The 12,296-nt window shown below is 32.0% G+C and overlaps 3 protein-coding genes across 4 annotated transcripts in view; 1 reads left to right on the top strand and 2 right to left on the bottom strand.

Annotated features, from left to right (window-relative positions):
• On the bottom strand, positions 1-3,219 carry LOC108904898. Of its 2 annotated transcripts, XM_018707612.1 has the most exons (3): positions 3,141-3,208; positions 3,032-3,049; positions 1-387 (listed from the first exon to the last, which is right to left on the bottom strand). In XM_018707612.1, the coding sequence occupies exons 1-3, from the start codon at positions 3,189-3,191 to the stop codon at positions 58-60; spliced, it is 399 nt and encodes a 132-aa protein (XP_018563128.1). In that variant the 5' UTR covers positions 3,192-3,208; the 3' UTR covers positions 1-57. The 2 variants fall into 2 exon arrangements, with proteins under 2 accessions (XP_018563128.1, XP_018563129.1); XM_018707613.1 differs by lacking the exon at positions 3,032-3,049 and having other exon boundaries at positions 3,141-3,219.
• A 477-nt stretch (positions 3,220-3,696) lies between these two features.
• On the top strand, positions 3,697-6,041 carry LOC108904897 (CUE domain-containing protein 2). Its single transcript, XM_018707611.2, has 5 exons — positions 3,697-3,819; positions 4,021-4,201; positions 4,260-4,434; positions 4,622-4,772; positions 5,023-6,041. Exons 2-5 carry the CDS (start codon positions 4,030-4,032, stop codon positions 5,383-5,385), a joined length of 861 nt encoding a protein of 286 aa, XP_018563127.1. The 5' UTR covers positions 3,697-3,819; positions 4,021-4,029; the 3' UTR covers positions 5,386-6,041.
• A 4,115-nt stretch (positions 6,042-10,156) lies between these two features.
• The window catches only part of LOC108904907 (lachesin), a 10,134-nt gene continuing 7,994 nt past the window's right edge, over positions 10,157-12,296 (bottom strand). Inside the window, exon 7 of the mRNA XM_018707629.1 lies at positions 10,157-11,307. Within this exon, the coding sequence (XP_018563145.1) occupies positions 11,286-11,307 (22 nt within the window). The 3' untranslated portion in view covers positions 10,157-11,285. The remainder of the gene's footprint in view (positions 11,308-12,296) is intronic.

The raw sequence follows: 12,296 nt of genomic DNA, 5'->3' as shown, positions 1-12,296 counted from the left end.
TTGCATGTGAAATATATTTATTACTTTAAAAATTTACACAAGCTTCAAATAGGACCTCTACATAGGTAGACAGGAGAGCAATTTCTGTATATCCTCGCAAGACTCGATCTTTCCGGCACCGGCCGCGCATTTCTTAATTTCGTTCTTTTTGTCATCTGGAATAGGAAGAGGCACATTGTTCAGTTCGTCCTGGATTATGTTCCCAGTACTGTCGAGCAATCCTTTCTCCTCCATGATGCATTTGAAGAAGCATAGCTGCTCGGGAGTAAACTCTTGTGATGGCCCTTCTGGTGGCCCTTTTGGTATGTATCCCGTAGATGTAATACATTTTTGGACCTCTGGTAGATCCAACTTCTGGCGAAGCTTGTCTGTTAGATCAGCATCTACCTTAAAAGTTATTTGGCTCGATTTTAAATATTCAGATATTTATTCGACATGTGATGAGTCCCTATACGAAATGTACAAATTTTGGTCTATTATAGGAAATTTTGCACTGAACAAAAAAAGTCTATTTACATAGGGTAGCAAAGATCATATTTTAGAAAAACAGTTCCTAATAAATCTTGTGAGCAAATAAATTTTGAGTCCAGTGAGTTTAAAGTTAACCCAATTGGTTGGGATCCGATTTTTGGTGAGTTGAGAAAGTTTACAATGAATTTTGAGATCTAACTTCTAACTTGTCACTAATTATTATTATTAAACCATTATTATTTTCTTGGTTATCTCATTTGAAATTCCTTGTATAGTTGTTACGATGTCATTTGGAACCTGTAAATCTTTAAAGCACAGGACCGTATACACTTCTCCTGAAATTTCTTCTTATGCTTTGACCATGATGTGTCTCGTAATTTATATTCGAATAGCAATTCGGCGAGTCCGGTATTGGTAAACTAGTTCGCCTGATGTATAAACTATTCCGCCTGATGAGAATTGACGGCAGCGCGCTGGTCATCAAAGCAAACCTGTATAAGTCTACTAGGTCGTAAATCATTTTTTTGTATGGTACACGGGTTCACCTAGCTTTGCCGCTTTGCCAGTGCCGTGCAGAGCATTGCTTGGCGGGGTATGTTGTTAGTATAATACGTATTATTATTTATTAGTTGATATTATTATTTGTTCATATCGTAACCAGTAAAGGGTAATAGTTATTAAAAATAAATGTTATATGTAATTATCTAGTAATTTAGCGTGGCTCTCTGGAGACTCTTTGAAGCGGAGGATAACGAAATAACTCGGGAAAATCCCCAAATAGTGGAACCGGTCGAAAGTATCGAAACAAAGATTTACACGTAAAAAGTAAACGTATTATATTAAATATATATGTGAAGGTTTGAAAATTGAAAATAGTGAACAATGTGATAAAAAAGTTAGGAAACGGATTAACGAATTAACTAAGATATCCAAAAATGGTCAATTTATCGCATAATTAAAGAAGGATTGATCACGGTACAAAGAGGAAACGGAAAAATATAAAATTAAAGAAAATTGACGATTTTACCAGATGTAATGTGGTGCACAATTTATAAAATGTATAAAGAAAATAAAGTTCCTGCTTTAAATATGATTCGAAATAAATTAAGCGATTATCCTGATTATAATTATAAATCTTTAGATATTTTACCACATGCTTGATTACAATGCGATTTTAAACATAAAAAACTTGACAATCGTATGGTAATTATATCGTAATATAGCTCGGTATATCTAGACGAGACAGGGCTAAATTTTTCTGGACGTCTATGGATTCCGTAGAATTTATGAGTTAAATGTTTTTATGCGGTTTCAATTGAGTACGTAACAACTATACACTTTCTTCCCCCTACAAAACAGTTCTCTTCATAAGGTGTTTTTCGAAAAAACTTACTTGTTTTGGTGCACCTAAGAAAATTTTTTTAAAAAAACATTTTTTTTTAGATGTTATTGGTATACTTATACAGGGTGATTCACAAGTTATCCAAAAAAAATTAGGAATAGATGTGTCATATAAAATGGAGCCAATATCGTAAAAAAAATTTTTGTAAAATCCTTAGTTTCCAAGAAGAATATTATTGAAATTGTAGTATTTTCAATCCTTACATCACTGGGTTACTCTTGTCTCTAGCGACATGCGCTCTCTTTCCATGTGACCTTATGCGATTCCGAATACTGAAATCCGATTTTAATATTAACGTTTTTGCGATAGTGTTTACATTAGTTTTCAAGTGTCAAAAATGACTTACGTGTATAACAACTCGGAGTTGAGAGAAATTGTTTTAATTTATGGTAAAGCAAGATAACATTTGTGTTAAGGTGAAGCATTTATGTTATGGTGAAGCAAGACAACATTTGTGTTAGTTTGTAGAAACTCGGAAAAATGGGCCCAAATGTGTTTACACGTCGGTGGACAAAATTTTGAACAGTTGTAATGTCAGGTATGTGAAATTATTTTATTAATTGAAACCACAAATTAATTTTATTAATTAATAATAACAATAGCGGTGTAAAAGCAGTTGAATTTGCTGATATAAAATAGGTGTTATAAAATTGTATTTATTTCTTTCCCAAGGAAAGAAATTCTTTCAATTTTTTGTCCGTTCATTTTTATTACACTTTGCCGCCGTGCTGATCGCCGACTGTATGCTTTGCCTTGCGCAAGGTCAGATTTTACAGTGGACCAGTTTCCAGTGCTGTGCAGAAGTGTATTTTTATATCATTTTCGAAAATTGTATTTGTAAGAGTCCCCTGTACATTAAAAAATTTTTTTTTGGAGGAGTTGTCAATTACCCTGTACATTTTTACACCTCTAAATTCATACGAATTTTTTTGTTTAGCTTAAAATTTTCGTAGGTTCCCAGTTTGTTCATTTCGTACATCCTTTATAATTGACAACTTTTAATACATTAACCCGTACATATGGTTGCCTATGCCTATTTTAATTTTATTTAGGGGATTTTTCTATGGATTAAAGACATACTTTAGTTTAAATGGTAGGCCAACTAAGCCATAAACATATTAAACTAAATATAATTCTATGAAACACAAAAATACTAACCTCGAGATTTTTCTGCACCTATAGAAATACAAAAAGTTTATATGCCACTTCTAATTTTGAATAAAATTGATCTAAATTTTTGTTCTATTAATATTTAAAATTCACTTACATCCATTACTAGAATAAAAGCCACCAAAATAACAATCGTTGGTACAATCATGATGCTGATAATCGTAATACTTAGTAACTGTGAATTTTTCAGCAAATTTTTTTATATATAAATACCCCTAGGACACAAAAAGCGGCATGTTATTTTTTTTTATAATATCCCTTCCTGTTGTAGTAGATATGTATGAGGTATAATTAAGTTATATACATTAATTGCGATTATATGATATGTCGTTTCAGTCAATTAAACTAATTTCATAATCAAAAAGAACATGGTTCGAAATTTACGGTAGAGTGAAGGGAATGTACAGGATATGCGATATTTAACTAAAATAGGTAGGTATGGGGAAGGAAGTTTGAATGGTAATAAAATGTTATTGATTGTACAGATTGGCGTTTATGATAATGATAAGCTATGAACGATTTTTCCCCAAGAAATTTATCTTTTTCATTATTTTTATAGGGTTGCATACACTTGTGGTTCCTTGCAACATCCTGCGACTGTGTTCGGTACTACGTGATGAGGTGGTTAAATGCACAAGTCGGGGAACCGGGACTCCATCTATACAAAAACAACTCTGGTTGTGTTATTGATTGGGCTCAGAATTAAATATATAATATTTATTTCTCTGTAAAAACCCCAAAAATCGTATTAAATACACGCAGCAGTCAAGTACTAGGTAAGTTTAATTTATTAGGACAGTATTAGCCACACCAAACCATTCCAATTGAATGTATTATGCATAGTGCTTTGTAGCCAGCTAAATTTGTTATTAAAATTGAGCATTATAAATATTACATACTAGTGTTGCATTATTAAAAGGGTCAAAAGTTAGTTGAACCGTTGGACTGCTATTGTTTTAACAGTATTTGTACTGTAGGGTTTTAAGATGTCGAAGAAAAACATTGCAGAGCAAGAGACTAAAATTAAAGACTCCCTTTTCGAGTTCGTAAAAACTCACATCCCTGACGCTGATCTGAGCCTAATCGACGAGATAGTACTTTCTTATGTCATAGCCGTTCTGGAAGACGTAGGATCAGATCCAGTTTTTGACGTAGAAGGTTGGCGCAACATTTAAATCTCTTAAACCATCCATTCATGGTTTTGTACAACTTTCAGGTTTTTGCGAGATGATGGCAGCATACTTTCCAGAATTTGAGTCCATAAACCACGCCACAGTGTGCCAGTGGATGTTCCAGTTAGAGGCAAAGCTGCAAGAAGTCGACCAACCAGAAGAGAAAAATATTACGTTGGATATTTCTCTACCCGAGATCCTCCCCAAAGTGAAACCGAGGTAATTTCTCAAGATTTCATATCAATGACAAAGATGTCTTGGACTTATTTGACAGTTCGCACGTTCATATGTTTTTATTTATTTTTTGACAGTATTTTGTTACTAAGTGGCATTTTGTTTTGTGAAACTACTGGAAAAGTTAGTAACATTTGTAGGAAGTGTCTTACATCTAAGTTTTTTGTCATAGATCTCATAGCAATTCTGAATGTGATCCACCAAAACGTTCGCATAAACTCTCAGAAATGAGCGATGGAGGATCAACTGACAGTTCCTGCTGTGACTTTCCCGACGAAATGGATGTTCTACAGGAGATGTTTCCCAGCGTTTGCACTATTGAGGTTAGTGATAAATTTTATTGCTTTTTATGTTGCTTCATGATTATATGCAAGTTGTGGTATTTTGCATACCTACCTGCCTTTTTTTTGGGTCTTATCGGTTGTCATGAATTTATTAAACATTTCTGGCAGATATTCACTAATGATGACTTGAAGAAATGAGTTGACAGAGGCGTTTTGGGACTCAAAAAAATGGGGGTTATTGAAATAGATGTGTTACATATAGCTCGAACACATTAACCGAACGTTTTAGGTAAAACATTGCCTAGCCATAGCGGCCGGGGATATTGAACGTGCCACCCAAATCCTGATCGATCGCCAGGAGAATGGCCAATGTCTCAGCCAAAACAACTCTCTGACCATCCAAGTCACCAAAAAGACCATCGATGATATGGAACTAAAACACCGCATCATCGAGAGGTACTCCTACATTGACAAGGATGCTTTCAACAAAGAGCATCGCCCTGTCGCTCCCAAAGTGGAGCCAAAAAAGATGGTACGCTACCGCGACAACAAAATCGTATCGCTCAAGGGCGAACGATTCACCGAGGTAAAAAAAGGTGAGGACGTCGATGATATCTCCTTAAAGAAGAACAGGAAAGGGCATACCCCGTAACCAATAGGTTGTCCGCGAAATGGCAGGGGCAGGAGGGCTGGTTCCGACTTTACGCTTGGGTTATTTTATAAGTTATTTTCTTTAAGTTGGATGGGTCTCTTCCTTAGTAATTTTCGTCGATCGGTTGTGTTCCCCCCAATGTTCAAATACTCTTGTCGCGTCGGAACAGTATTAGATATTTGGAGGTGTTTATTAGCGTGTAGGCGTAAAGTAGTTTCTCTGTCTGGGAGATTTTATGTATTAGGTAGCGTATCGACGTCGCGGGACAAGCCCGTGTTAGGCGTATATATAACTGTCACCGTTTTCAACTAGCTATAGGGAGCAAGTGTTGAGCCGGCGCGTCGGCTTCAGACAAACAAAAAAATGCGGTTAAGTTCGTTTTGACTTTGTTTGGGGGAGTGAGAATTCTTTTTGACAATCATTTGACTGTTTTTTTTTTTTGGTACTGTTATATGTTGGATAGTGACGTAATGTTTGTGATAGAAAAGTGATTCGCCGATAAGTTGTTACTTCAGTATTTTGATATTGGGACTTGTAAAATTAAAAAAAGGAATTACATCTCAAATATTTATTGTTTTATGTATTAGGGATGTTCGTATTCGTATTTGTGAGTGTGAATTATTTGTATCAAATTTTAAATTCGCATTTGTGTCCGCAGAGAAGGAAGGTACATAAAAAAATTAGAATTCATTATAAAAAAAATATCTATTTTTATTTTAAAATAAATTTTATTTTGATAAAAAGATGAAAAATTATATGACTTGTTTAAATCAGACTACATTAGTTGTGAATTATTTTTTCTTTATAAGTCACAAAAGAACACTTTTTTTATTTTAAAAAATTGTACATATTTCAGTATTTCATATATTGATAAATATGTACATAAATATTTTTCAGAGATTATTATTTTAAGAAGTTTTAATGACGTTTTTTAAAAAATATGACGTAAATAAATATCTGAAGATTAACTGTCTAACCTGATGAGACCTGGCTTAAAGTCTTAATCCTTATGCCTTAATCCGGCATGGGTTTTGAATTGATGTTTCCATTGTGTTAAAGCGGGCAAGCTATCCGGGTACATAGGCTTCCCACAATAAGTGCAATTTTTTATGCTGTGTATATGGCCACACATTTTGAAATAATACACTCTCTAATAACATTTTTATTATAAAAATCTCGGGATCTCAGAAATGGTAAGAGGTACGAAGTGGCTTAAATGGGGGACTAACATTATGCCTCTAAAAAATCAAGGCTATCGTGATTAGTTTTCAAAATATTTGAAAAAAACCGAAATTTTGGAAATCCGTTTTTGTTTCATTTCAGAGATGATATTGAAAAAAGAAGAACACTTTTTTATGGCAACTTTTTGCCCTCTATCGAATGGCATAATCAATTTTTTTATATGTAACGTTTCCTCTCTCCAGGACTATCATCAACTTCATTTTTTTTAAATACGACCCAGGAAATTTTATTACATTTTTGGCGAGCCTTCATGACCCCCAATACTGTAGTGTCTCAGCCCGAATTAGATTCAGACGTTTTGTCTCGAAAAATTCATCTTCAGTGTATTCGTTCCAAATTTATCTAAATTTTTTATTTAGATTTCTTTGTTTATTGAATTATCGTACACTGTAAGTGTCGTTAGACCCTGTGAAATCCATCTAGTTATTTAAACTATTACCACCACGCATTAAAATAAAACATTATTAGAGTTTTATTCCCGTGTCCATAGTTATTTCTAGGCTTCTCGAGTGCTCAAAATTCAAACAAATTCCGATCTATTTTTTTCAGGATATTCATACAAATACATCTGACATGCTCTTTCACAGTTGCGGTTACAGATATAATAAATTCCGATAATATTACGCTGATCTTCATTTTCAACCTTTGCCAAAACGAAAATGTTTTTGAACATTTACTGAAATTTTTTAAAGAATAATATTCAGTTGGCGTTTTGGTTGTTCATATGCATTTTTAAGAATTAATTTGTCATAATAAAATTAAAATTGTAATAATGTTTTAATTTTGACGCAACAACTTATTGAGTTATGTATGACCAAGTGATGGTAATAGTTAATAATAATAAATGTTTTATTGTAACGCGTGGTGGTAATAGTTTAAATAACTAGATGGATTTCACAGGGTCTAACGACACTTACAGTGTACGATAATTCAATAAACAAAGAAATCTAAATAAAAAATTTAGATAAATTTGGAACGAATACACTGAAGATGAATTTTTCGAGACAAAACGTCTGAATCTGGTTCGGGCTGAGGCAGTACAGTATTGGGGGTCATGAAGGCTTGCAAAAAATGTAATAAAATTTCTAGAGTCGTATTTAAAAAAATGAAGTTGATGATGGTCCTGGAGAGACGAAACGTTACATATAAAAATTGATTATGCCATTGGATAGAGGGCAAAAAGTGGCCATGAGAAAGTGTTCTTTTTTCAATAGCACCTCAAACAAGGCTGAAATGAATAAAAAACGGATTTCCAAAATTTCGTTTTTTTTCAAATATTTCGAAAACTATGTTAGCCTTGATTTTTTAGAGGCATAATGTTGGTACCCTAATTACGCAACTTTGCCCCCATTTAAGCTAGTTTGTATCTCTTACCCTTTCCGAGATCCCTGTAGTGAGAAGCGAATTTGTAACAGCTTGTATATATCCGTTTCCCACAGCGAAAGGGTCTAGAAGTCACTGATTTATGTATAATTATGTAAACGAATGACAGAACTCAGATATGCTGCCATTAAAAGACCCAGAAAACATTTTTGTCACCCTCCCATTTTATTTGACAACCTTTTTTTGAATTCATATTTTTTCAAAATTTAAAACCGCTTCTGTTCCACTAAGTGGAACAAATCGATAATAACTCTAAAACTGCTTGTTTCAAAGAAAACTTCTATTGTAAATATTTTCTTATAAATACGATTTTAATAACAATGTTATTATTAGAAATCTAAAACGTTGAATTTTTTAATTTTAAGATATTTTGCTCCCAAAAAACTTTCTATCTCAATATTTTTTTTAACGTTTGATAGCGATATAGTATTTAAATTTGTATTTTTACCAAAACTTTTTGATAAATTTTTTTGTGAAATTAACAATTTTAGAGGTATTTTCGATTTATTTCAATGTCGAACTCGAAAGTGGTTTGTTTTCCAAATTGAATGGAAAAAACCTTTCTTTGAAATACAATTACGAGTCAAGCACACAAATCAAGTTTGAAAATTTTCAATTATATTTTCTGAGGTTTTTAGTGGCTATATCTTCCAGTATCTATACTACTGATTCATTCTAAAATATATTTGCACAGGCAAATGTTATATTTTTTAAAAATATCAACACCTTGTAGCTTGAAAATTAATTTGTTTACGATGTATATGGGTTAGTTTTACTTTAAAGACATTAATACAAGCCTTCGATATATTTTTAGTGTCTAATTTTTAATTATTTGTTAATATTAGCTTTTGTATTCAGGAATATCAACTTGAAATATTTGCATTTACATTCATACTCACGAATACTCAAAATCTTTCAGGACAACCCTAATACACATATGATTTTTAAAACTATGCAATATACCAAATTTCAGTGAAACGCAAGAAAGTGTAATTTTTTTACTGTTCTTAATTGTAATATATAAAATCATCAATTGAGTAATTAGAAAGGATTGTAGAACGTACGGTATTGTATAAAGACCTGATCTATTAAACGTTGAGAATAATTTAAACGTTATCCGATTACCGGTGATTTTTGGGGCTCCTATTTGTGATATCTTCCCGAGAAAAAAAATGTGATAAAACGTCAGAAGCCGGTCCAAGCCTCCTCGACGACTTGCTCCATTTTAATGTACACCTCTATTAGTATTACTATGTGTAAGAATATAAGCTAGTCAGACATATTAGGAGATTATGTCGGGACGACTGGCTTTCGTCTCGAAACCAGGGGTGCCGTCGTGAAATAACCAGAAACCGAGGGGTTTTTAGGGATACGGAGGATTATATTGCCATACCAATCTGTATGTATACAAGATGTTTCGGTGTGTACGATTGGAAATAATGCTTGTTATTGATAGTATACTGTTGAACGTAACCTCAGTTTGTTCTTAAAGAATATTTATTTGTTTCGAGGTTATGAACATGTTTAACACGGTAGGACTGAGAGGGTTTTGTGTTTCTGGTTATTTTTCAGCGGCCTCATATTATAGAATAATCATTTTAAGAATACCTGTGATTTTTCTCGTAATCTATACCCTATTTTTAAAATTGCTTCTTTGGAATTGACATTTCCGTTTGTGCCAGTGGTTTACTTAAGTACGAGACTTTTTTAGATTTTTAGTCATGTCAATCACGTTGCTCTAATTTATTGCGTTTGAATATTATTTAGGCGTTTTCGTTTTAAAGGCAACTAAAGCTTCTGCAAGCTTTCATATGTTTGTTAAAGTATTCTAGTGAGTGTAATGTTGATGTTCCGTTTTTTTAAGTATTTTATTTTAAATGTCCAGTGATCCGAATTGTTTTATTATTTATTAATGTAACAGTTTTTTACAATGTCGATTTTTAATTTAATAAAATCATTATATCATTCAAATATTTCGATGCTCCTGCTCCAAACCTTCCAGTTCTTTTTCCAATTGAGAACAAATTAAATGTTCAAGATTTGTTATACAATTAATTGTAACAATTGTTGTGGTTAATAAAAGGCAAAATCGAAATAGATTTTCCTTATCAATTAAATTTAGGCATGAAATAAATAAAACTAAATATTTTCTTTTTGTAGAAATCGCTATATTTAACTTAAAAAAAATGGACGTATAATACAGACTTTCAGATTGAAACAATAAACCAATAATTATTTTGGGCAATTTCCTCATAATATTGCAGTCTTTTTTAGGAATGCAATTCTATCTGAACATATTTACAAATATTTAGTTAAAAAAAAATCAGTTGGATTGAGATCAAGCCATGAAACTGGACGTTTGCAAATGTAACTGGAACAGTATGGATTTGATCTGATACCAATTAATTTTCTTGAATCAGGTTATGTATTGTTAAATCAAGCTACTTGATAAAAACCAGTATAACTAACTAAGAAAAATGGACGTATAATACAAATTTTAAGTGAAACAGACAAATATTTTGTAATATTTGTCACATTGCAGTCTTTGTAAGGAATGCAATTTTTATTCGAATATAAAATTACACATATTAAGTTAATAATCTCAAAAAAAAAAACCAATTCCATATAAACATAAAAACTATGTAAAAATTCTTAACAAAAATTAGGCCAATTTCGTTGGATCTTAAACTAAGGAGTTAAATATACAATAAAACATATATTACATATAAATTTAAAACGTCACATCTATGTCAGCACAGGAAATTTTCACCGTGCTTAAAACGCCCCTGGCAAAAGAAACGTTTTAGAATGGGTGTTCCTTTGGTCCTAAATTCGCTGCGCCACATAGAATAATAAATAGTAGGCTGTTTACTATAAAAACAATTGCTGTCGTGACAAGTGAATATCTGATACAGAGGGCGCTTGCTCGCTAACATAACCTTAGTTTTAGAATCCTGTCGGTGTAAGCGTCTATGAAAATCTGTCGGTTGTACAAAATTATAAAAATACAAAAGTATACACATAAAAAATCTATTTGTTTGTAGGTTTAGGTTCTAACTATGTGTCACTAGTTTTCCTAGCTTGTATTTGGAGAGCGCATTCGTATCCTACCAAAAAATTACATGCTGTTCTACCACTAAATGTTGCTGTAAGCAGCTGAGTCGCTCTCTCAATGGCGGTACAATATCGTGAACGATATTACCGCGTATTTGTAAGTGGACGTTGGGTTGTGGTACGACGGGGCCCCATTCGCCAACCACTGCAGCCCTGGGTAGTTAACGTTGGGGTTGGAAATTTCTGAAAATAATAATTACAGTTCAAAATGTTCAAGATTCAATAAATGAAATTATTGTTGCCAGAAAATTTAGCACATATTTTTCATTAAGTTCATAAAATAAAATTTAGTTGTTTCAAATGAAATATTTTCGTGGTTGCTACATGAAAAGTTTTTTCAGTTTCTCTGATTTCCCTGTCTTCCATTGAAAGTGTACCCACAGAATCTCAGGCGATTGCAGGCACTTTAATAAATCGTATATAGCGAATATAAACAATTTTAAGAGAAGTTATAACTTAAGTTGTCCTAAACTAGAAACAAATTTGATAGGTGTAACGTAACAAAAGTGATGTACAAGGCGTCGAGAAACAATGAAAAAAAATTAATGATACAAGTTTTTTTTGCCGTAATTTTTTGTTCAGTAAGGATTTTTTTTTTAATTTATTAGTTATTGCTAACAAAAATTCTGAAGTCGTAAAAGGTTTATATGGCTTATTATCCCAAAAAATTAAATCTTTCGGCTTTTCAGCATTTCAACTTAAGGGTAATCAAAAAACCTTACTTAATAATCCTTTTGTTCCAAGAACGTGATAATATAACATTAATTGTTTCCGAGAAAACGATATTAATATTTTGTCACATGTTTTTGTCACTAAGTTATCTGTTATAATGCTGGTAAATTATTATTTTTAAATTTCGTAATTTTTATGAATAAAATTATTATAGCTAAAGATGATTTGGCAGATTTTAATACAATGGGATACAAAATAAAATGTAGTGTTTTGTCACCGAATACTATTCTACAACGAAAGTATGTATTATTGTATTAAATTGATGAAATAAAATAAATAAGAAGAAAAATAAAAAACAAGCAATTTCGCTAATAATTTCAATAAATTTCAATTTTTTTTTTATTAAACAGTATATTAATTAGTGACATACTAAACTGTGGACATTATTATTATTATTATTATTATTATTATTATTATTATTATTATTATTATTATTATTA

Source organism: Anoplophora glabripennis, unplaced genomic scaffold, assembly GCF_000390285.2.
Source record: "Anoplophora glabripennis isolate ALB-LARVAE unplaced genomic scaffold, Agla_2.0 scaffold197, whole genome shotgun sequence".
Lineage (NCBI taxonomy): Eukaryota > Metazoa > Arthropoda > Insecta > Coleoptera > Cerambycidae > Anoplophora > Anoplophora glabripennis.
This window is presented reverse-complemented; position numbering and strand designations above follow the sequence as displayed.